The 26,446-nt window shown below is 45.1% G+C and overlaps 1 protein-coding gene across 1 annotated transcript in view; it reads right to left on the reverse strand.

Moving 5' to 3' along the window:
- The window catches only part of NELFCD (negative elongation factor complex member C/D), a 34,967-nt gene extending 21,948 nt beyond the window's left edge, over window positions 1-13,019 (reverse strand). Inside the window, 7 exon segments of the mRNA XM_060230724.1 lie at window positions 129-259; window positions 1,089-1,241; window positions 4,192-4,299; window positions 5,418-5,527; window positions 10,225-10,334; window positions 10,456-10,568; window positions 12,876-13,019. Of these exon segments, the coding sequence (XP_060086707.1) occupies window positions 129-259; window positions 1,089-1,241; window positions 4,192-4,299; window positions 5,418-5,527; window positions 10,225-10,334; window positions 10,456-10,568; window positions 12,876-12,956 (806 nt within the window). The 5' untranslated portion in view covers window positions 12,957-13,019.
- Between the last annotated feature and the right edge of the window lie 13,427 nt (window positions 13,020-26,446).

Below are 26,446 nucleotides of genomic sequence, written 5' to 3' on the forward strand. Positions count from 1 at the left end.
GCACTGTGAGTGTAGAATACGGCAGGATACCTTTTCTATAAAGCTTTCAGCAATCCAAACCAAGGAAGGGGAGGGGGAGAACAGAAGAGAGAGAGAAGCAAAGTATAAATGAAGAAGACAGACTTTACTTTTCATGAGCGAACCGCTGAACCTCTTGAGCAATCCTGCGCACAGCAGAACCACCTTGTTCTTCTTGGGCTAAGATGGACATCATTGACTGGGCAAAGAGGTATGTGTGTTCTCCATGGCACACCATTTTCTGCAAATATAATCAGGAAACAGACTATCAGCCACTCTGGAATGAGTTAGTAATTTCAACATGTTGTGCTTGTGAAGAAGCAACAAAAGATGTCTTATGAAAGCAAACACAAACCTAGCAATAATATAGCTGCAGGGCGACAAGTCACAACTGGTTCATGGCGACTCCAGGACCAGGGGATTTTCAAGGCGAGGGATGAGCAGGCGTGGTTTGTCATGGCCTTCCTCTGCACAGCTGCCCCAGTCTTCCTGGGTGGTCTCCCATCTAAGTACTGACCCTGGCTGACCCCTAGATACCTTCCAAGCTAGACTTGTGCTGTTAGAATGCCAATGCAAACATGGTGTTTGGCGCTTCATTTTTACAAGCATGGTTCTGGTGTTCCGTTACAATTCGCAAGAACAAGAAAAGGCCATCCTCTGGATATAACAATTTTTGGCTTGGCTTCAGAGAGGTGACTGAAAAAAGCCTGCCCCCACCTCCCACCTCTGGTATTTCAAGGTCTCCCATCCAAGTACTTGCCAGCAGAGTTGACCCTGCTTAGCTTCTGAGATCCGACAAGATCAGGTTTGCTTGGCCTATCCAGGTCAGGGTGATGCCTCATATATTATTGATAACTCTTAGGTTATTGTTTTTACAATGTGATTGTATTTTTTTTTTAATTTTGGAAGTTGCCTGGGATTTTCTAAAAGAACGAACACAATTCATGCAAACTCTTTTTGCACATTTCCCACATTGGATACCTTTGGGATATAAAACTGATTTGGGATACCACAGCCCTGCTACTCTTGCAAGGAAAAAAAGGGGGAAAGGGAGAGTGGGCAATGCTTACGGCAAATTCAGGCAGATTTTTCTCCAGGTTTTCTTCTCCACCATCTAAGATGGTTGCCAGGGAGGTGCGCAGAACTCGAGAAAAGACTTCTAACTGCTGGCATGCTGTGGAAACACTGGTTATCTCTCCCTGGTACCCAGCATCGGAGATAAGCTGTAACAAACAGCAGTTGCTGAGAAAGTGGAAGCATTGCAAGCCATGAAGAAGCTCATGGTCACTGGAACTTTCAAGTGTGCTTTCAGTCATTACTACATTAAACTGGAATGAAACTGAAGCGAAATTGCAATGAAAAGTTTTTAAAACTACTAAGCTAACGCTCTTTTGCTCCCAGGCTGGAAAACCCGCAGAATGTCAATAATCAATACTGTTTACTCAGTGTATTTATCCAGTATATTAGATCTTAAAGCTTCAAGAGGGGATTGGATAAACATATGGAGCAGAGGTCCATCAGTGGCTATTATGGGCAAGTGATGTTCTGTTTTCTTGGTGCTCGGGGGTGGGGGCAACAGTGGGATGGCTTCTAGTGTCCTGGCCCCACTGGTGGACCTCCTGATGACGCCTGGTTTTCTTGGCCACTGTGTGACACAGAGTGTTGGACTGGATGAGCCATTGGCCTGATCCAACATGGCTTCTCTTATGTTCTTAAGAAAGCATGAACAAGGTCAGACCCATTCGTATGACTTCTCAGGGTCAACATGACAGATCCATACACTGCCACCTGTCCTGCTGAATTCACTATGAATAACTGATGGCAAGCGCTTATTACTGTTAACGCAAGAATGTAAATCTGTGACTACACTGCTAGCATACTCTAGGAGCATAGATCAAGGGGGGCACCCATGTTGGTCTGAAGCAGAGCAAAGTTGGAGTCCAGGGGCACCCTTAAAACCAACGAAGTATTATTCGTGGTATGAGCTTCCGTGGGTACATATCTGTATATCTGAGGAAGTGTGCATTCTAGCTAGGGGCATATGAGACATGCTCCTTACAATTTAGTCAGTTTCTAAGTCCAATATATGAAGACTTTCCTTTCATACGGATTCTCTAAACAAGCAACAGCTGTGGCTAGGAGTGTCTTTTACCAGCTTCAACTGATCAGCCAGTTGGAGCCTTTCCTGTGCAGGAAAGATCTGGCCACTATTGCCCATGTCCTGGTTACAGCTCGATTAAATCGCGACATCAGGGGGTATGGCCTAATATGCAAACAAGTTCCTGCTGGGCTTTTCCTTAAAAAAAAAACTGTGTGAAACAACCGTGACACCAGGGGGTGTGGCCTAATTTGCAAACGAGTTCCTGCTGGGCCTTTTCTACAAAGAAATTATGTGTGAAACAATCGTGACATCAGGGGGTGTGGTCTGATATGCAGATCAGTTCCTGTTGGCTTTTTCTACAAAAAAAAAGCCCCGACTGCAATGCACTCTACACAGGGCTCTCTCTGAAAGGTGTCTGAAAAGATCAATGGGTGCAGAATGCTATAGCTAGGAAGTTGTGCGGTGGGTCACAGGAACCATATCACTTCAGTCTTGGCCCAATCTGTTTCTAGGCATAATTCAAGGATCTTTAAAGCCATCCATGGCTTGGGACCAGAATACCTGAAGGACCGTCTACCCCCTTATGAACCTACCCAATCTCTACAGTCATCTTCCAAATCCTGATTTAGGTGACCTTGAGGTTTTGTGAGTGGCAAGGGAGATTTTGTGACAGGCAAGGGAACTCTCTTGCCTGTCCGCTTCTGCTGCTGTCTTCCACCAGTGGGTGAAGACTTGTTTCTTCTGGCATCTCCTTAGCGGTCCCTCCTTTCTGCACTGCTTTTAATCCTTGTCCTTATGTGATGTGCATTGTACTGTACTGCAGATGCATTTTAACTTCGTTTTAGTTTTGGCTTTATGTGTTTTAAGTCCGTTAGCCGCCATGATGGCCCTGATGAGGACAGAAGGGTGAAGTATACTAAACTATAACTAAAATAATAAAACAAACCTGCTTGGCTTCTGAAGGAAAATGGATTTTTCTTCAAGGTTTCATTCACACACTTCAATGGTAAAGTGCACCCCCCCACACACCACAAGAAGCAAGCAAAAAAAGCTCTCTCTTGAAACACGTTTTTCATTAACTGTGGGAGAGCAGTGTTTTATCCTTAAGATGTTTGACACCTTTAAATGCATCTGTATGCCTTCAGAAGCCAAAGTGGGATCAAGGGCCCGAACGAAAGGAATCTGACTCAAAGTAAATTCATTTAGATTAAGAACATGACTCATAAACCAATACCACAATTCTTACATAATTCACAGTACCGATGTCTGAAGTCTTCGGCTATATAAAATGTTTGTTCAGTACCATATATTCAATGGCACAAACACACATTGAGAGATAGCTGAATAACTATTGAAAGCAGGAGGTATTTAAAGAATAGATGGGCGATCTTGTACCCAAGATACCATCAGCAATCCGTAACATCTCAAACATACAACAAAGTTGGCGTCCAGTAGCACCTTTAAGACCAATAAAGTTTTATTCAGAACGTAAGCCTTCGTGTGAATGCACACTTCATCAGACGATGAAAAGGGGTACACTGAGCAGAGTTACATATAGCTGGGGGGCAGTGATTAAGCATGCAAAATAGTACAAAGTCAGAATCTATGCCAGAATTGTATAATGAACAAACTGAAACAACAACCAGTTTGGTTTAGATACCATTTTATGTGCTGGGCAACAGCAAGGTCAACTGGTTGTTCTTTCAATTTGTTAATTATACAATTCTGGCATAAATTCTTTGTACTATTTTGCATGCTTAATCACTGCCCACCAGCTATATGTAACTCTGCTCAGTGTACCCCTTTTCATCGTCTGATGAAGTGTGCATGCACACAAAAGCTTACATTCTGAATAAAACTTTGTTGGTCTTAAAGGTGCTACTGGACTCCAACTTTGTTCTACTGCTTTGTTCTACTGCCCACCTGGATCTATCTCACACATACAATTTGCTATTTCCACACAAAGATGCATTGCAGGGATCCCATATATTCTTGTTCAGAGATTTTATCCACTGCACTACTGAGCGGATGTAATAAGTTCCTTCCCTTTGTTAAAACTTAGTGTTAATTACCTTGACAGTAAAATTTAGCATGAGGCAATCCGGATGAGCTTCAGCCAATTTGTAGAAGAGATCCCTCCATGTAGTATGTGCTATCATTTGCTCAAGCCATGCTGGAGTCTGCCAAAATAATAGGAACAGAATCATAAGGAATGCAAGTAAATCAGCACGAGTCTTTAGAAGAGCTTTACAATTGTCCCAATGGTAAAGGCACAAAGCATTTTCTGCTAGAGACCTCAACTCAAAATCTCTGATTCATTATCAGTCACTCTGCATACTGCCGGTCCCAAAGTCCCATCAATGTATGTTGGAAAATAGATGAACAAAAACGTCTTTTGAATATCCAAATTAGTAAGTCACAGGGCATGCTGGCTTCCTGATCTGTGCACATATGGTAGGTGACAGGATTGCACTTTTGTGCAAATGTAAGAAAAGATACAGTTTGTGCAAAAAAAAAAAGTATCAGACAGCAGCAGCAGATGATGATGATATTGGATTTTTATCCCACCCTTCAATCTGAATCTCAGAGCGGTCACAATCTCCTTTACCTTCCTCCCCCACAACAGACACCCTGTGAGGTAGGTAGGGCTGAGAGAGCTCTCACAGAAGCTGCCCTTTCAAGGACAGCTCTGCGAGAGCCATGGCTGACCCAAGGCCATTCCAGCAGGTGCAAGTGGAGGAGTGCAAGTGGAGTGGCCTTACATCTAATAGTTAGCCGGCTGGCCGCTTGAAAACCACAAAACAAGGCCAGCCACAGACAAAATAAGGCATGGGAGACTCAACAGGCATGCAGCAAATATGACTTTATAAAACGATCCAAGGAAAAAGAAAACACCTTTTAAAAATGGCCTGAGGACTAACTATCCTCCAGTGACAGAAGTCCAGTGCCAGTTAATGGGGGAGGGGGTAGAGATACAAAGGGAAGAAAATCAGCCAGCTCAAGTCCTTGATAACTTAAGAGAATCTTGGAAGGAAAGATTTTGTGGGGATCAAATTTTCAAACTATACTCCCCAGCACAATTCTTCATGGGTCACCATCTTGTTTACAAACATTATGCACACAGGAACACCATTACGAGACCCCAATGAAAAGAGATAGTAAACCACCATAATTTTTTTAAAAATAATTTCTACCTGCCTCAGAGAAGCCTTTTAAGCGAACTGGATTTTAAGCTGGCTATTATTATTTTGCTTTGTCAGCTTTAGCACATTTGGCAACTACAAATTCTCTGTCTTACCTCGCCTTCCTCTGTAAAAATGGAGTCTGCTTTTCGGGGGTCAAAGTGTTTAATCAGCAAGCTTTTTAAATGGTTTTCCACTGTCTCCTGGACTTGAATTGGTTCAACACCTGTAACAAGAGGTCACTGGGCAAAAATCTGTTTGTTAAGCAGCAGCTTAATACTTTCTGTGACAGACCCTGGTAACAGCTCACATCATCCACCATCAAAACACTTTCCTCTTACAATAATATTATTTTTGCATGACATCTCTGATGTGATTTTGTGTTTACATCTTAAAGAGTTAACTACATCTTAAAAGAGTTTATATCTTAAAGAGTTATCTACTAAAATCATCCATTAATGTGCAGCCAATTCTGAACAAAAGGTTCACACTTTAAGAACATCAGAGAAGCCATGTTGGAGCAGGCCAATGGTCCATCCAGTCCAACACTCTGTGTCACACAGCGGCCAAAAAACGTAAGGCGCCATCAGGAGGTCCACCAGTGGGGCCAGGACACTAGAAGCCCTTTACCACCCCCACCCCCCCAAAAAGAACTACTTCAGGGTTGCCACTAAAATTTTATTTTTAATTTCCCTGACCAACATTAGTCAATTTATCTGACCACAATTTATTTATTTATTTAGTAGGCTTAATATCCACCCTTTCCCATAATGGGCTCAAGGCGAACATAAATTGAACAATAAAAAACTACAATTCAAATTTAAAACAATACAATAAAAACCTGAACAAGAGAACAATAAAACAAGATAAAGTGCTTCACAGGCAGAAAGGGCACATTTCACAAAATACAGCAGTTTTTGGCCCAAGAAGAAGTGATGGTGTTAATAATAAGATTCAGCACCACAATAAGGCTGTAAAGCATGATATCACCACAAGGGAGGCCAACTGAGGGAATAGTTGCTGGAATAGGATGCCCGCTGCCTCAACCAAAAGCCTGGCGGAATAGCTCTGTCTTACAGGCCCTACGAAATGGTAGTGACTCAGGTAGGGCCCAGATCTCCATAGGGAGCTGATTCCAACAGGCAGGGGCCAGAGCCGAGAAAGCCCTGGCCGAGGCAAGACGGACGTTCTTCGGGCCAGGGGTGGTCAGGAGGTGTTGTGTAGAGGATCGCAACGCCCTCCAGGGCATATATGGGGAAGGCAGTCCCTCAAGTATGTCAGTCCCAGGCCGTGTAAGACTTTAAACGTCTGTACCAATACCTTGAAGCGGATCCGGTACTCAATTGGAAGCCAGTACAATTGGCGCAGCACCGGCTGAATGCTTGCCCATAAAGGCAATGCAGTTAACAGCTGTGCTGCTGCATTTTGCACCAGCTGGAGTTTCCGGATCAGCCCCACGGGCAAGCCTGTGTAGAGTGAGTTATGGTTGTTCAGCCTGGAAGTGACCGTTGCATGGATCACTGTAGCTAAATCCTGGGGGGATAGGTAGGGTGCCACTTGTCTGACCTGCCAAAGATGATAGCAGGCAGATCGATCAACTGCTGTCACCTGGGCCTCCATAGTAAGTGAGGCGTCCAGTATCACTCCCCGACTCTTCGCCTTTTGTGCCGGCACAAGAGATGCACTTTCCAGGGTTGGGAGTCGGGGCCCTGACTCCAATCCCCCTCGGTTCAGGTACACAGGGCCGGATTAACAGGTCAAGGAGGCACTGGCCTATGGGCCCCAAGTTTGTAGGGGCTTTGGGCTGGCTTTTCCCATTTTCCCCCTGCTTGCCGTCGTCCCATGCACAGCCAGGAACTGAGCTGCTCTTTGCCCGACTTGCCTGGTGTGGCTGCTGCTGCCATTGTCACCAAGTTTGCCTCTCTCTGACTCTGCCCCACAGTTTTGTCAAAGGGGCTTTTGGGAAAGTGCCTGCAGGCTGCAGCAGGGGCCACAGATGGCGGGGTGAGCACTCCAACTCTGAGATAATTTGCAAGGGGCCTTCCAAGATTTTGACTGCCTAGGGGCCTCCACAGGCATTGCAGATACAGGACCTCTGTCTTAGCTGGATTAAGCTTCAGCCAGCTTTGTCACAACCATCTGGCCACAGCGTCTAGAGCCCTAGTCAGATGATCTGGGGCAGAATCTGATTGGCCATCCAGCAACAAATAGAGCTGGGTGTCATCCACATATTGGTGACAACCCAGCCCAAAACCTTGAGCAATCTGGGCAAGGGGGTGTATATAGATGTTGAACATCACTGGCAAGAGAATAGCTCCCTACGGTACACCACATTCAAGTCGCTGACACATGGAGGTCTGCTCACCAAGAGCCACCCTTTGCCCCTGACCACGGAGAAAGGAGGAAAACCACTGTAAGGCAACCCCAAAATCTGACGGGCGGTGGGTCATTAGATCATAATCGACCATGTCAAATGCTGCTGAAAAATCTAACAATAACAGCAGTGCTGACCCGCCTTCATCCAGATGCCTTCTGAGGTAATTTGTGAGGGCAACCAAAGCAGTTTCTGTCCCATGACCAGGGCGGAAGCCGGACTGGAAAGGGTCAAGGATAGAAGTATCCTCCAGGAAAGCTTGAAACTGCTCAGCCACAGTTTTCTCAATTGCCTTGCCCAGAAACTGAAGATTCGAAACTGGGTGTAATTGGCCAGGACCACAGGATCCAAAGATGGCTTCTTTAAAAGTGGACGTACCACTGCCTCTTTGAGCCTAACTGGGAACGTTCCCGATGATAGGGACAGATTAACAATGTCAACCAGAGGGCTCTAGACATCAGCACAACTGCTTTAACAAGCCAAGATGGGCATGGGTCCAGAGGACAGGTGGGAGGCTTCACTGCAGCCAAGATCCTATCTACATATTCCAGAGAAATTCAACAGAAGTGGTCCTAAAAAGGACCAGAAGACGGACAACGGGCTTCCAGTTCGCGTCCTGTATCAACTGTGGTTGGGAAATCCTGGCGGAGAGTCAGGACTTTATCTGCAAAATAAGTTGCAAAAACCTCACAGCCAATGTCCAATTCCCTAACCTTTTGGTTGCCTGTCGGCACTGATGTTATTCAAATATACCATCCAAATATAACCATGTTAAAAAATGAATCAAATATAACCATGTGAAAAAACGAATAGGTTATACTGCATGTATGCAAGGCTTAATGAAATGTTCCACTCTACAACTACACAAATCTCAACTGCAAAAATATTTGTCAAAGCAAAAGATTTAATATCAGCTTCTTTCAACATTAACTGAAGCAACATCTTGTTTTTCAATTGCACCAATAATTACACCAAGATACAAACTTCAATTCAAGTAAACTCTGAATGCTAACAAGTAGAAACTTTCCAAAGCTGGGAAAGTTTCACTTTCACTTTCTGGTTCCAGAAAGTGTAATGAGCAGATCAGCAGCAAGAAAGGAGATGGAGTTTCTGCAACCTAGAGAAGCAGACAACCTTCGCTTGCAACCTTTATACATGGGAGAAGTCAGGAAAGAGGGTGAGAGAGCTGGTACTCTGTAAACTCCAGCAAGAACAAGCAATCACATTTGCAAAATTTACTTTTCATGGTGCAGAGTAGAAAGTGCTAGTTGTGAAATCCAACAGTGGCAAAACTGATTTGCAACTCTGTGCTGGGTTTAGCAGGAGACAAAACATTCATTCCATACACAAGTATTACCCCAAAGCATGCTTATCTTTATATCTGTTAAATGCAGTACTAGCAGGTAGGGATGAAAACAGTTAGATGTTTAAAGTTTGTTTATTGCTAAACGGTTAAACCAGCCTTGCTTTGCAAATGCAGACCTTAGAAATCATGCAGGGACAGAGCTCAACAAACACATTTGGCTGGTTGCTGGGGGTGGAGCTGAGAAAAAGGTGGAGTTTGGAAAGGGCATCATTAACTTTTACTTGTATTCTGCTACTTCTCTATTCCAGTTACCACAAGAACAGATCATGCTCTTGCAGCGGCAGGTCAAAAATCCACTGCTTGAATATATTTTAATCACAATTTCCCTTTCCCTGACTTCAGACCAACTTCCCTGACTTTCCCTTTCCAATTTCCATTTCCCTGACTTTCCCGAAAGTGGCAACCCTGTGCTTTGCCAAAAGTAGTAAAAACTTTAAAAAAATAATTCCGAAAAGGAGTGAAAATCCGAGAGGGAACTTCATTTCATAAAAAGGTACTTGTTAACAGAAGCAGCCTTTGTGACTCTGGGATCCCGAGAGAAAAAAAATCCAGAATGGGCCCACAGAATTACTACCACTCCATTCCAAGCCCTGCTGCTGTGATTACCCACCCAACATCGGAGTCCAAAGAAGTGATGAACATATGAACGTATGATGAACATATGAAGCTGCCTTATACTGAATCAGACCCTCGGTCCATCAAAGTCAGTATTGTCTACTCAGACTGGCAGCCGCTCTCCAGGGTCTCAAGCTGAGGTTTTTCACACCTATTTGCCTGGACCCTTTTTAGTTGGAGATGCCGGGGATTGAACCTGGGGCCTTCTGCTTACCAAGCAGATGCTCTACCACTGAGCTACCGTCCCTCCCCAACCCTAACCCTGTTTGAGATGGGTAGGAACTATGGCCACCACTGGAAGCCAGCTGTCCAAACCCTCAGGTAGGATAGGTAAGGGAAGCTGCTGCCACCTAGCCATCTATCCCCTCTGTTCAGGGCCATGGGTGATTGTGACCCCCAAAAGTGTGAGGCCCAGGTCTCCTGCTGCCCATCGGTTAAGGTGAGGCTCCTGCTGCCTATCGGTTAAGACACACACACACACCCGTTAATCTTTTAGGCTAATCATCAGCACTAATTTTATGTAGGCTTTGCAGAAAAACAGTAGTCACAGACACATTTTTGGCAATACCTGTTTGAATGAGCCACTCGGCCAACAAGTTTACTGTTTGAGCTACCGCAGTATAATTTTCTGATAAGAGCTGGATGACGTTCTCTGGAGAGCCACCTGCCTGGAAATACCTATGAATGGACACAGACATCTTTCTCTCAGACACACCTTAATGAAGTCAAAGGCCCAGAAATCCATGTAACACATCCAATCCCTTCATCCACCCACCCCTTTAAAATATATTACATTCACCTTTTTAAAGTATTAAAAATGGAAGGCTCCATTATGTAATCTCGGGTGGAAAATTTGTGCAAACATTCCTGCTGGACCTCAGCATCATCTTCTTCGCCATATTCATCATCTTGCTGCTTAGAAGTGCAAAATTGCAAAGTGTTAATTTTTCCATCACACAGGATTTCTTTAGTAACACACTAACAAGGATGAGGTTAGCAGGTTTTTCCTTCAGTGGGTTTCAGGCACCCTAACAGAGCCCCGTGGCACAGAGTGATAAAGCTGCAGTACTGCAGTCAGAGCCCTCTGCTAACGACCTGACTTCGATCCCAGCGGAAGCTGGTTCAGGTAGCCAGCTCCAGGTTGACTCAGCCTTCCATCCTTCCGAGGTCGGTAAAATGAGTACCTAGCTTGCTGGGGGGGAAGTGTAGATGACTGGGGAAGGCAATGGCAAACCACCCCATAAAAAACAGTCTGCCGTGAAAATGTTGTGAAAGCAACGTCACCCCAGAGTTGAAAACAAATGGTGCTTGCACTACCTTTACCTTTTAACAGAGTTTAAGCAAGAAATAAACCACATTCTTTCACTACAGATGTGTAAAGGTACTCATACAAATGGGATGAAGCAGCTTGGTTTTGTGGTAACAAAATAAGTCGTTCCTTGCCGAAACAATTGTTCTTCTGCCCAGCAGCACCTCACCCATCAGCAATCTCATATCCTGGTGCTTCAAGAACTTTATATGAAACTGGGTATTTATACTAATACTGGGACAAGAAATGTGACATCCACTAGCTGCATCTGGGTTAAGACGTATATCTGAGGAAAAGAGTCATGATACACTAATATGCATGTATGAAGTACAGCCTTGGGGCACCAGATGCAAATAGATGCTCTGAAATTTAACGTAATTTGGCAATTTTCTTAAACTGAGGAAACATTCCCCAAATAACCTTGCAGTTCTGGCAATTTCAGGATAGCTGTATCAATTTACATCCTTTTGCATGTTTTAATTAGAAGCACGTTCCAACAAATTCAATGGGGCTTACTTCCAAGCAAGCTTGAACAGGATTACAAAACACATTTGACTTGAAAGGCCATATCTCCCCATACAAACGTATTCACACTTAAACTAGGTAAACGTTGTTTCCAGTTGTGCTAAAAAAAAAGCACTCCTGCTTGATAATTTGTGGCAATGGTTGTGCTAATTGTAGTTATTGCAGAATGCTTGTTTGGTTACCTTTGCACAAGCTGTGGGAAAAAGAGTTGCGACTTGGAAAGGGAAATTCTTATGCATCTGATGTAAAACTATGACGACTAAATAAATCTGAACATTTATTCCTACATTAACTCCCATGAGCTAGATCCAAATTGGGTATGGAGTCCATTGTTTCCTATGGCAGGGGTGGCCAACGGTAACTCTCCAGATGTTTTTGCCTACAACTCCCATCAGCCCCAGCAAGGCCAATGGCTGGGGTTGATGGGAGTTGTAGGCAAAAAACATCTGGAGAGCTACCTTTGAAGATGAAGATGAAGATATTGGATTTATATCCCGCCCTCCACTCCGAAGAGTCTCAGAGCGGCTCACAATCTCCTTTACCTTCCTCCCCCACAACAGACACCCTGTGAGGTGGGTGGGGCTGGAGAGGGCTCTCACAGCAGCTGCCCTTTCAAGGACAACCTCTGCCAGAGCTATGGCTGACCCAAGGCCATTCTAGCAGGTGCAAGTGGAGGAGTGGGGAATCAAACCCGGTTCTCCCAGATAAGAGTCCGCACACTTAACCACTACACCAAACTTTGGCCAGCCCTGTATATTTATTTATTTATACTTATATCCCGCCCTTCTCACCGAAGTGTCTCAGGGCGGCCATAAGATAGAATGGCTCATAAGGGGTGTCATTTTTTAATTTTGCCACACACCCCCTCAAAAAACATGTAGATCCGGTCCTGCCATTGTGTGACACAGAGTGTTGGACTGGATGCACCTCTGGCCTGGACCAGCATGGCTTCACTTGGGTCCTTATGCTAAGGTCGGGGTGGCCAAACTTGCTCACTATAAGAGCCACATGGAATAAATATCAGATGTTTGAGAGTCACAAGAAGGAAGGGAGGAAAACAGATGGGGAGGGGAGAGGGAGAGGTGGAAAGAAAGCAACAGGGCACTGGAGGTTTTGAGAGCCACACAATATGTTTGAAAGCGCCACAGCTTGGCCAACCCTGTGCTAAAGGGATCTTGGGGCAGCTACTAACCCACCTTACAGGGTTGTTGTGAGGATCCTATTATCGAAGGCGGGCATCCCTGAGTTCCTTGCCACGGCGGTGGGGGGGGCGTGACAAGAAGGACTGATGCAGAGAGGGAGGGAGGGAGGGAAGGAAACGAGCCCCGACGGCGACCCTCCTCCGCCCTGCACCTCTATTCCCCGTCCCTCCCGCCGAGCCTCACCGCGCCTCCGTCTGCGGCAGTCTCGTCCCCCCACTCGGCCGCGCTGCTGCTGCTGCTGCCGAAATAGTCAGGCTCCTCCATGGGCTCCGCCCCGCATCGCCGAGGCCGCCGCCACCCGGCCCCTCAGGCGACGCCACACAGCCCGCCTCTCGCGGGGCATGCCGGGTAAAGGCGGGAGGCCCAGCGGCGGGGGCGGGGCCAGACCGGAAGGGAAAGAGGGAGCAGCGCAGGGGCAGGCTGGTCGACGGACGTCTCCGGTAGCCAAGCGACCTCTAGCGCCGCCCTGATTCGGCGCGGCACAGGGGACGGGCTGGGAAGGTGTGACGCCGTCATGTAACCGAGGCCGACCGCTTGCCAGGGGAATGTGTCTCCCTGCTTTAATTGTGAAACAAACTAGGGGCCGTGGCTGTGCAAAGCAGATGCTCCAGCGCCCAATGCTGCAGAACGCGTGAACAGGCTCGTCCCGTGTATTTCTTCCTGATTAGCTTTGGAATCTTCGCATCCTTGTATTCCACTGCCTGCATCCTGCGTGTTATGGCCCTGCGACCCTGCTGTGGTTCCCCCCCCCTCCCCGCTCTCCAAATATTCCAAGTAAAACTAACGCAAAGTGAGGACTCAAAGAAGCGGATTCTAGTCCATGAAAACTCATGTTGGAATAATGGCTGCGATCACATACGCTACATAATACGCTTTCAAGCCACTTTCAATGGACTTTCCAACTTGGTTTTGCCAGTTCACACAGTAAAATCCAGTTGGAAAGTGCATTATACTTAGGGTGTGTGATTGCAGTCAAAATCTTGTTCTGTTTACCCGCTATTGATCGTATTTAGACTTAGTGACGGGAGTCTTGATACGGTCCAACAATTTTATTATGCTGTGATAAAACTCCGTTTTCAAGCTGCCAGAATAACTCTGCTTAGTTTGGTTGTAACAGTTTTTGTCCCGCTGGCTACTAACCTGAGAGGAATGTATAGTCAGGGCCTGGGGTCGTTTTGTAGAAAAATAGGTGGTGGAGCTCATCCAGGGATTGTTATGCAGCTGCATCTAACTATTCAATGGGCAAGGTAGGTGTGGGGGGGGGGGTGCCAGAAAGGTTCAGGAGCTGTGCTCCTGTGAGCTACTGCTGAATTCAAGGCTTGGTCAGGGCTTTTTTTTTAAAGCCTAGCTGGAACTCATTTGCATATTAGGCCACGCCCCCTGAGGCCAAGTCAGCTAGAACTGTGTTCCTGTGCATTCCTGCTTCAAAAAAGCCCTGTGTATAGTACATATTCTCTTGGCACTTATTGCTCTTCTAGTTGCCTCCTGAATATATTAAACATATATAAAATCAGGCGTTACTGACTGGGAAATTCCTGGAGAGAAGAGGGACTTCGGCAGGGTAGAGTACTATAGCATCCACTCTCCAGAGCTGGGGAACTTTTCTCTGTATAACCTGAATTAACTTTGTTGGCCACTGGACTCAAACTTTGTTCAGTTGCTTCAGACCAGGGCTTTCTTTGTAGAGAAAGCCCAGCAGGAACTCATTTGGCGCTGCACTGGCGGCCAATATCTTACCGAGTTCGGTACAAGGTGCTGGTTATTACCTTTAAAGCCCTATATGGCCTAGGACCTGCCTACCTGAGGGACCGTCTCTCCCCGCATGTTCCCCAGAGAGCACTGAGATCGGGATCTCAAAATCTTTTGGTTGTCCCCGGGCCAAAGGAAGCCCGCTTGAAGATCACAAGGGACCGGGCCTTCTCTGTAATGGCTCCATTTTGGTGGAACCAGCTGCCGGAGGAGGTAAGGGCCCTGCGGGATCTCACCCAATTCCGCAGGGCCTGTAAGACAGTCCTCTTCTGGCTGGCCCACAATTAACGGCCCTGTATACCGACTACTGAATACTGTATACTGTATACTGAATTTGTATCTGAAGCTGAATAGAGTGTAGCTCCACGACCGCTGTCTGTTTTAATGATGTATAGTTATAACAAATGTTTGATTTTAATTATATATTATGAAATGTTAATTTTAAAGTGTAATTTTATATTTTTATGTTAGTTTATATATGTTGTAAGCCGCCCTGAGCCACTCGGTGGGAAGGGCGGGATATAAATCCCAGATAAATAAATAAATAAATAAACAAATAAATAAATAAATAAATAAATAAATAAATAAAATTGCATATTAGGCCATACCCACTGATGTCAGCATTGTTTCACACAGCTTTCTTTGTTGAACCTATTTGCATATTAGGCCACACCCTTGACACCAAGCCAGCAGGGACTGCGTTCCTGTGCATTTCTGCTTAAAAGAAAAAAAAGGCCCTGCTTCAGTCCAACTACCAGTCAATACTCCTCTAAGCTATGGAGTCTTGTAAACAAAAGTTTTACTTTGTGAGCTACTGGAATTAAAGTTGTCAGCTACTGATACATTACTTTGCTCTGGGTTTCCTGACTGAAGACAAAAATGTGTGAGCCAGAAGCTAAAAAACTGAGCTCACTCACACTCAGCTTAGAGGGAATACTGTTACCAGTAATGTGGTGTTTGTGAAGGCAATATTGTCTGGATGTTACACATTCGAGGCAAATTTTAAGATGTATTTTAATTTAGTTTATATCATTCCTAGTCTGCCTGTCTCACTGGGACTCAAGGCGGATTATGCAGAGTGAGTTAATATGATTGACAGGATGCAACATTCATTAGACGGTGTAATAGGAGTAGGACCAATAAGATATAAAAAAAATAACTGTAGTAAAGCATAAGCTTTAACACATCACATTGAATGATACAAAAAATATATTGAAGGACCATAGTTTCAGTAAGCTAACCATAACTCATTAAATTAGAGCGCCAGTTTGGTGTAGTGGTTAAGTGCCCAGGCTCTTATCTGGGAGAACCTGGGTTTAATTTCCCACTCCGCCACTTGCAGCTGCTGGAATGGCCTTGGGTTAGCCATAGCTATCACCGGAGTTGTCCTTGAAAGGGCAGCTGCTGTGAAAGCCCTCTCAGCCCCACCCACCCATGGGGTGGCTGTTGTGGGGAGGGGAAAGGAAAGGAGATTGTGAGCCACACAGACTCCTTTGGATAGTGAATGGCAGGGTATAAATCCAATATCTTCTCTCTCTTCTCTAAATGATACAAAATTTGGATAGTGGTATCCTAGTTTCAGTAAGCCAAACACAGTATTTTTTTTATTTTATTTTATTTTTTTTAATTTATATCCCGCCCTTCCCAACAAGTGGCTCAGGGCGGCTCACAGCATAAGATTTCACATAGTAACATTTAAGCATAAAACAGTTAAAATTAATACATTTAAAATTATAAAATATTTAAATTATAAACCATTTAAAACATTAGGGACAGCAACCTCTAATATAACTACACCTAGATTTCTTGTACCAGCTAGTCATAGGCCAGCCGGAAGAGGGTTGTCTTACAGGCCCTGCAGAGCTGGGCAAGTAGCTGTTGGGGGCCGTCCTGCCTGTCCCCAACCCCCATAGTAGCATAGACCACAGTCCCTAAAAACTTAACTAGGTAACTTGGAATCATTTAGTACACTGCTACCCTAATTGCCTGTGTAGAGATGCCCTCTTGAATACTTCAGTGTTGCATAGAATCCTGTGGGTAGCTGTGTTGGTATGAAGCAACAGAACAAAGCTTGAGTCCAGTGGCAACTTTATGATCATCAAAGTTTAATTCTGGGCATAAGGTTTTGTGTTACGGTTGCCAGCCTCCAGATGGGGCCTGGAGATCTGCTTTTACAGGGAAGAAATCAGCTCCCCTGGATAAAACAGCTGCCTTGGAGGGTGGGCTCTATGGCATTGTACCATGCTGAGGCCCCTCCCCTCTCCAAACCCTGCCCTCTCCCAGATCCACCCTCAAAGTCTCCACATATTTCCCAACCCAGACCTGGCAACCCTATTTTGTGTGCATGCACACTTCTCCAAATACAGTTTCGCATAGTTTGCAGAAAGCTGGGAGAGTGGGTGCCTTCCTGACCTCAGGTAGCCCATATCCACACAACAGAGAAGGCACGTGTATGGGCAGTTGTTGATTTTGGCTGTTTGCAGGCTGGTACTTGCCCAAGACCTTGCTCAGATGAGCAAAGCTGTTGTGGTATCTTCTGCCCAAATAAACACTTTCTTGTAAACCGTAACAGATCTTGGCAATCCATCTTGGAGTCATAATTGCTGGATCAAGCAAGTGAAATGCTTCCAGTATCCAGGTGTAAATTTTCTCTATGGTAATGAGTGGGATGCAAATCAACAGCCCATTGTCCCCAGTGAAATATTTGTCAATTTATGAAGGCCACAGGCGGCCAGTCTGATTTTTAATGGCGGTTATAGGCAAAAATGCTATTTTCAATCGTTCAGGAACCAGGACTGTTACGTTTTGCTAGGTTGATTTGGTCTGGAAATCCTTTAAACTGAGGCTCCTAGCCTGCCAAAAAAGACACCCGTGACCTTGAGCAGTAGATAAGCCCAATGTGGTTTTATAAACATATTTTATGTTGTTGTTATCCTTGTACATTTGTATTCCTATCTCTCCTCTGGCGACCTTTGGTCTCCAGTGGTCATAAAAGAATGCTGCTCCTTCTCAAACCCAGAAATGGTCACAATTTACCAAGCGAATCCTTGTTTATGGCCACTTTCATGGGGCTTTAATACCAAGTTTGCAGTCCAATACTAACATTTCTAGGTTTCCCACTCCAGCAATAACACATGGCTATGCAGCTATATACTGTTTGCCACAGCACCAATGCCAGTGAATGTCTGTATCTTTCACAACTGGGTTTTGCTGAGCAGCTGATAGGGTTGCCAAGTCCAATTCAAGAAATATCTGGGAACTTTGGGGGTGAAGCCAGGAGACATTGGGGTCGGAGTCAGGAGCAAGGGTGTGACAAGCATAATTGAACTCCAAGGGAGTTCTAGCCATCACATTTAAAGGGACAGCACACCTTTTTAAATGCCTTCCTTCCATAGGAAATAATGAAGAATAGGGGCACCTTCTTTTGGGGCTCATAGATTTGGACCCCCTGGTCCAATGATTTTGAAACTTGGGGGGGTACTTTGGGAAGAGGCACTAGATGCTATACTGAAAATTTGGTGCCTCTACCTCAAAAAACAGCACCCCCAGAGCCCCCTATACCTCCAGATCAATTCCCCATTATTCCCTATGAGAATCGATCTCTACATAGGGAATAATGAAGTGCCCAGCAGACATTTCCTTCCCTTCCCCCCCCCCCCCCCCCCCGTTTCTGGCAACTCTGAATTAAGGGACTGGTATCTCTACTCACGAGTAGCTGCCAACTTCTTCAAAGTAACACAGACACACCATCCCAAGAGGAAGCCTTTCCAATCGGAGTCTGAAGTCTCTGGAGGTGGAAAGTCACATGGTGGCTGTGGGGGCGGGGCTTCCCCCCACTGACCAGCTGACTGGGGGCGGGAAGAAGCCTGGGAAAGCGGAAGAAACCCCGCTGGGACCTGGGGATTGGCAAGCCTAGCAGCTGAGCTCGATTCGGTTTCAGATGATTGCTAAAATGTCACAATGGTGCCATCCATATCTGAATATGAACATCGCCTTGTTTTATATTTGGGGATTCTATGTAGGGTCAGCCCTGGCTAGTTTTTGGATGGGAGACCTTAAAGGAATATCAGGGGTGTGATGCAGCAGCAGATAATGACAAACCACCTTGGAAGGTTTCTTGCCTTGAAAACCCTATGGGGTTGCCCTAAGTCAACTGTGACATGACCAAACTTTCTACTACCACTATAGGAAGGGAATGGTGTTAGGAGCATAGCGGTGGATAGAGCTTGCTGTGAAATAAAAGTATAGCAACAAACAGTGTGCTAAAGCACTCTGCCCATGCCTAGGAGGGCCCTTGGTATTGTTTTCCAGTGTCCTGATGCCTTATAACAGGGATGGGGAACCTCTGTCCTGAGGGCCGTATACGGCCCTCAAAGTCACTTGGTGTGGCCTTCGGGGATTGCTGGGCCAAACCGAGCCATGTTTCAGACTCTCTGGGGCCCGGCTGGCCAGCGAGGATCGTGGGGTCCAGCCACGCAGCCTCCCCAGGGCCCAGCAGGGATTACAGGCCCCAGACGTACTGTACGGCAGCCTCCCTGGGGCCTGGCTGGCCGGCCAGAATTGCTGCAGGGCCTGGAAAAGTTACTGTCACAGTTCAGTTTGCACTTGATTATCCCAGATGGTGTGGCCTAATAATGCTAATAAGCGTGTGACCTAATATGCCAATATTAGGGGATGTTCCTGCTGGGCTTTTTCTACAAAAAAGTACTGGACCTATGCATTTGGCTAGGGCAGTGGGCTGGGTGTGTGTGTTTGTGCCAGATTAGGCTCTCCCCACATGACTTCAAACAGAAAAACAATTATTTGCATTAATTTTGCTGGCCTGAATCATGCTCCTGTGGCGGAGCACTGTTTTTTAAGTTGATAATTTTTATGGCCCATGAATGATGTTATAAATGTCCATATGGCCCTTTGCAGAAAAAATGTTCCCCACCCCTACCTTATAAGGTTGCCAACCTCCAAGTGGGTATCAGAGAATACTATAACTGTATAAATTAATGAACAGTGAAAGGTTAATGCAATATCTATTTGAGATACTCTAAAGAGTGCAACTTCAAAGTCCAGTATCAAAAGTCTCAATATAAACTTCAGTTAATAACGCTTCATTCACAGTTCAATCCATATGCTTTTCGGTAACTTCAAAAGGTGCTGATGTCTTCTTTTATGCTTCACAAATCAGTTGAAGTTCTAAAATGTTTGTGCTTTTCCTATGAAGTCCAATAAAAGTACTCACAACAGTCTTGCATGTGATTCCTTATTTCCTATTTTACTTCCAAACTTGGCATATGGTATAGATGTACTAAACAGATGGAATTACAACTGATCTCCTGATATAACTGATTATAGCTGAGATTGATGTGAGAAAGATAATCAAAACCAGGGGTGGCCAAACTTGCTTAACATAAAACCCACATAGAATAAACATCAGATGTTGGAAGGAAGGAAGGAAGGAAGGTAGGTGGAGGGGGAGAGATGAAAAGAAAGCAGCTTTAACTTTAAATGCATTCTCCAAGCTGCTGGCAGGTTTGGCTTGGCTAAGTGATTTAAAGAGAGAAATGCCTTCTCCAAGTCAGCTGATGAGGCGGTGGGGCTTCAAGAGCCACACAATATGTGCAAAAGAGCTATGTGTGGCTCCCGAGCCACAGTTTGGCCACTCCTGATCAAAACCATGCTACAAAAGAGACTCCACATGGACCCCTCCTGATGGCTGCAACACCATACTGGATCTCCCCCTAGAATGCCCCCCGCCATAGGGTCCAAACCAATGTGATCAGCAAACAATATTACATGCAGCAGAATCCCAACCACGCTGAAAGGAAGTCCTAGTATTAGGCTGGTTTCATTCCATCCGCTCATAGCAGCCACAGAAAGCATGAAAGGCAAAAGAAATCAGCAGAATCCAAACAAGAGCATGGCAGAACAGAAGGGTAAGCCAGTGATCGCAAATGTGTACCATGACATGGAGTTTGCAGAGCTTCAGGTAGCAGAAGTTCTGCAGGCCTGCTGAGTTTTAATGTGCATTTCCAAATATGAAACCCAAGCCACATGCTCCCCCCTAATCTTTTATATGAACATATGAAGCTGCCTTGTACTGAATCAGACCCACAGTCCATCAAAGTCAGTATTGTCTATTCAGACTGGCAGTGGCTCTCCAGGGTCTCAAGCTGAGGTTTTTCACGCCTATTTTGCCTGGATCCTTTTTAGTTGGAGATGCCAGGGATTGAACCTGGGACCTTCTGCTTACCAAGTAGATGCTCTACCACTGAGCCACCATCCCTCCTAGAAGGTTGATTTTAATGGAACTCATTAGAGTCAGTATCAGGACAGATAACAGACAAAACTGACTTGTACCATACTGGAAAGGACCTGGGGATGGTTGGCAGAGCACCACTTTGTCTATAGAGGGTCCTAGGTTAAAATCAGGCTATGTAAAAGACCTCCATCTGCATCCCTGGAGAATCGCTGCCAGTCAGAGCAGACAAGACCAACCCTGATAGACCACTGGGCTCTCTTGGTCATAAATAATTCACCAGAGAAGGAAGAGACTATGATAAAACTTAAAAGACAACAGAAAGGTATGGAAAACCAAAAATCTTCCAAAGTCATGGTATGAAAGGCTGAAAAGAGTTCTGACAGTTCAGGGAAGACGGATGAAACTGTGATGGAAAACCATTTGCAGATAAAACCATGGACCCATTAACAGATTTTACTTTGTTACTCATTAGATTTCAATGACACCCAAAGAAATCCAGTATAGCTGGGAAACAACAGACTGTAGGAAGATGCTTGTTGGGGAAATGTATATTGTAACAAAAAATGGAGATTCTCAAATGTGTGCTTTCCTCCACAAGTAAATACAAGGGAAAGAGCACTTTTAGAGAAAATTTCATAGACAGAAGGTGTTTAAACTCTTCACCATCTGCTAACTTCCCTTGCAATCAAATTCCACTCACTGCTATTTTTAAATCTCCAGTTGAGTGAGAAATAGCAGGAGAAAGTATTTGCAGGGGCCAGTAGTGGACAGGGAAGACTAAAATGGCCCTTGTGTTCCACTCTCAATTCTCCCTGGGAAATCCCTTTCTGCTCTTGCATGTACATTAAATGCAGCAAGTGCAAATTTGGTCATGGCTCTTAGTCAAAGGTTGAGCACCTTCACCTTCCTGATTGCTGGCCACTGATGAACCGTCCAAAGTTAAGGAGCAAACAACAGGCAATAGTATCTTGCGGCCGAGACTACGTTCTATTGCTTGTTATTGGCCTCCCCCCGTCATTCCATCCCAGTGCTATAAGATCTGCTGGACCTGGACAATAGGCCATGTCTGTGAGGTGGAATCTGCCATCTTAGTCTTTGCAATTTTATATATTTTAAATTGGTCTTTTACTCTTGTTACTGTTGACTGCTTTTATGATGTAACCTGCCGTGAGCCTGTTCGATGGGAAGAGCAGGCTAAAAATTGAATAAAATACATAAATAAATATTGCAAACTTTCACAAGAGCCTGGACGAGGGGAAAATGGCCAATTTTCTGACCCACTATTTAAAAAAAAATTAAATAAAAATATTTATTTTACAATTGTGCAAATGTCGAAAGACCATCCCTTGAAACGGCAACCTCCCATTCCTTCACCAGGATCACCATAATAACTGCATTCTGGCAAGCTGCTGCAACCAGCCCTAACCTGGCTAGCCCTGTCCCATCGGATCTTGGAAGCTAAGCAGGGTCGGCTCTGGTTGGTACTTGGGTGGAAGACCACCAAAGAAGTCCAGGCAAGGGCTAACCACCTCTGAATGTCTCAAAAATAATCACAACCAATTCATGGGAACCCCATGACCCTTGGGGTTTTCAAGGCACGAGTTGAGCACAAGTTGCCATTGCCTGGCTCTGCACTAGCCACCCCACGCTTCTTTGGTCGTCTTCCATCCCAGTATCGTCCATGGTCAATCCTACTTAGCTTCCAAGCTCTCAGAAGATCAGGCTAGGATGGACTATTGGGCTTCCACTCCTTAGCACTACACATGGAGTAAAATCAACTTGAAAAGACTCTTCCCTCATCTGATATGCATATATCTTGTGATGTCCCAAGCCAAAATCAACACAGCTGGGATCTCAGTCTCTTGCTACCTCTACTGGGGACAGACATAAGGGTAAACACCATTTGGTTGAGGGTTGGATGGACTGCTGTTGCCAAAGCTTCTCTCTTTTATGCACTCACAAGCCAGATGGCATTTAGCTGGAGGTGGAACCACCTGTTTATTTGCTTGGGGACTTTTTTTTTTTTTTGAAGAAAGTCATTTGGGATGTCTAAAAACCTACAATAACCCAACACGCATGTCAGCTTGCTAAAGAGTTACCTATGTCTTTCCACTTATCCCATCCTTAGCTTAGCACTATAAAAACTTTTAAGCCCCTCCCCAGCAGGGAAACATTGGTTAAATTGACAATACACTAACAAGAACATAAAAACATAAGAGAAGCCATGTTAGATCAGGCCAATGGCCCATCCAGTCCAACACTCTGTGTCACACAGTGGCCCAAAAAATTATATATATATACACACACACACACATATACACACTGTGGCTAATAGCCACTGATGGACCTCTGCTCCATATTTTTATCTAAACCCCTCTTGAAAGTGGCTATGCTTGTGGCCGCCACCACCTCCTGTGGCAGTGAATTCCACATGTTAATCACCCTTTGGGTGAAGAAGTACTTCCTTTTATCCGTTTTAACCTGTCTGCTCAGCAATTTCATCGAATGCCCACGAGTTCTTGTATTGTGAGAAAGGGAGAAAAGTACTTCTTTCTCTACTTTCTCCATCCCATGCATTATCTTGTAAACCTCTATCATGTCACCCCGCAGTCGATGTTTCTCCAAGCTAAAGAGTCCCAAGTGTTTCAACCTTTCTTCATAGGGAAAGTGTTCCAGCCCTTTAATCATTCTAGTTGCCCTTTTCTGGACTTTCTCCAATGCTATAATATCCTTTTTGAGGTGCGGTGACCAGAACTGCACACAGTACTCCAAATGAGACCGCACCATCGATTTATACAGGGGCATTATGATACTGGCTGATTTGTTTTCAATTCCCTTCCTAATAATTCCCAGCATGGCGTTGGCCTTTTTTATTGCAAACGCACACTGTCTTGACATTTTCAGTGAGTTATCCACCACGACCCCAAGATCTCTCTCTTGGTCAGTCTCTGCCAGTTCATTTTGTCAGGGTTCATTTTGTAGAAAAATAGGTGGTGGAGCTCATTAGCATATGCCACCCCCCCCACCAGCCAAAAGCAACCCAATACAAGAAAGGACAGCCCCAGGCTAGCAAGGCCTGCTTGGGCTGGCTAGAGATCCAGCCAGTTCAAGCATGCCTCACTCACCTGGGGCTCTCCTTGCCCCCCCCCCCCATAAGTCAAAAGGCCAGCAAGCCACCCACTGCCCAAAATCACATAAGAAGTGGAGAAAAGGTGGTGTGGGCTTTTCCAGGGGTTAATGAAAGCTGCTGGGGGTGTGGCAAAGCTCCTGGTGGCTGGCTGGCTGCCTGCTCTCCTAATCCAGGGATTGTTATGCAGCTGCAGCTACTATTCAAGGGACAAGGTGGGGGAGAAGAGGAGGAGGAACCCTCAGAAAGGTTCAGAAGCTGCGCTCCTGTGAGCTCCTGCTGAATCTGAGGCCTGACGCTAATATGAAGCATCAAGATATGCAAAGTTCCTTTAAATTTAACTAGTTTTAGGAACTTTCTTGTGATCTCTATGCTGTGAAATGTTTGCCAAAAAACTTGGCAGAACACAGACCTACAGACTTTTTAGGAAGCAATAAATGTCTTTTAGACAGGCATTGAACATATAGGATTAGTTTTAACTAATTCTGTTTGTTCTTTTATGTGCTTTGAATATCCATGGCTGTGAATATTATTCTTATTGATATGTTTTTTATACCTGGCGGCCACTTCGTTTAGAGAAGGTAAGGTAGAGAATATTAAACTAAAAAAATACCTATAATGCAGTTTACCAATTACCTGAAAGAGATGAGATCAAGATGGGTATGCAGGTTAGTCCATCTGTAGCTGTAGAAAACAGCAAGAATCAAGTTGGACCACTAATAAAATCTGTGGCAGATTATGAGCTTTTGTGACTCACTGCTCACTTCTTCAGAAAGAAATGAGCTTATCTCCTGGTCGTGATTCATGCTTTCCCGTCTGATACAAACCCCAAATGAATCTAGGAAGACGCAGAATCACAGAGTTGGAAGGGACCTCTAGGGTCATTAGTCCAATCTCCTGCCTGCACAATGCAGGGAATTAATATATATCCAGCCCCAGAAGATGGCAAAAAACAAAACAGAAAACCCTCCAGGATCCCTGGCAAAACTGGCCTGGAGAAAAAAAATCGCTGCCTATCCCCAAAGTGGCAAACAGCATTTCCCTGGGTGTGTAACAAAGGGCCACAATATCTAAGCATTGATGTAACCCTTCCTGCCTTCCTCATGATCTGCACCTAAGTTCACAGCATTGCTGTTAGATGACCCATACATCAGGCTTTTACGTTTCCATATATTCCGACCCATTTCCACACAAATAATTCTATGGCTGAAGAGGGAACACCCCTGGCACCTCAGCTAAGGGTTCCATTTTTGGCGTACCTTTAAAAGTTTGATAGATCAGCTTAAGGTGAAGGTCTGTCACACCCAGCAGCCCTCAGATGCGGCATTGCACCATTTCTGTAGGTAGACAGCTGGATACAGATATTCACAATTAGGTGCCAAAGCAAGAAATAAAAGGGACACACATACCTTTGTTCCTTCCCTGTATTCCAGCCTGAAGCACTGTGCTAAAAATGCTGACTTAAAAAGTCCAGCAAGATATATTTCTTAGCACGCACACAATCCAATCTTAAGCAGACATATACGCTTTGAAACCTATGGGTTCCCAATAATGCATGGGATGGAGAAAGTAGAGAAAGAAGTACTTTTCTCCCTTTCTCACAATACAAGAACTCGTGGGCATTCAATGAAAGTGCTGAGCAGACAGGTTAAAACGGATAAAAGGAAGTACTTCTTCACCCAAAGGGTGATTAACATGTGGAATTCACTGCCACAGTAGGTGGTGGCGGCCACAAGCATAGCCACCTTCAAGAGGGGTTTAGATAAAAATATGGAGCAGAGGTCCATCAGTGGCTATTAGCCACAGTGTGTATATGTGTGTGTGTGTGTGTGTATATATATATATATAATTTTTTTTTGGCCACTGTGTGACACAGAGTGTTGGACTGGATGGGCCATTGGCCTGATCTAACATGGCTTCTCTTATGTTCTTAAAATCCTTTTAGGATTTTAAGTGTGCAGTTCTGAGTCAGTGAATGGATTCCCATTTTCAGCATTGGCATCAACATGATGCTCCATGAGGATTTCTCTTACACTGTGTAGCAGCAATGTTATCTAAGTCAAACAAACTGGAGGAGTACCAGCAGATTAGTTAACATAAAATCCCAGCTATACGTACCTGGTTATATTCCTAGTATTAAAGTGAAAGAGCTAGAATACTAATTCCTTGAATCAAGCCTGAGCGTGGCCAATTTTTTTGCTACAGAAATACCTACTCCACTCAACTGTCACCATTTGTGTTTGGCAGACCCCCATCACACAACCAAAGCATTGTCAGTTCCTCCTTTTCACATGCAAACTGTACAGATGGGTCACGGTGCAGAATAAAGATCAGGCGAGGAATCCACCCAATCAGGGCCAGTGCGTGGGAGTAGGCCAAGTGGGCAGCTGCCTCAGGCAACACTTGGCCTAGGGGTGCCATAAGGCACCCCCTCTCCCCGTGCCCACTGCCCATCTCCCCCCACTGCCGTTTGTCTCCCCACGCGATTGCTGCCCTCCGTCTCCCCGCGCCCACAGCACAGGCCGATGACGCTCTCGCATGCTTGGGCGAGGCGAGGGAACTGGTCTCGGCCTAGGGGCACTAGAACCCCTAGTGCTGGGCCTGCACCCAATATTAACATTCATG

Source organism: Heteronotia binoei, chromosome 2, assembly GCF_032191835.1.
Source record: "Heteronotia binoei isolate CCM8104 ecotype False Entrance Well chromosome 2, APGP_CSIRO_Hbin_v1, whole genome shotgun sequence".
Classification (NCBI taxonomy): Eukaryota; Metazoa; Chordata; class Lepidosauria; order Squamata; family Gekkonidae; genus Heteronotia; species Heteronotia binoei.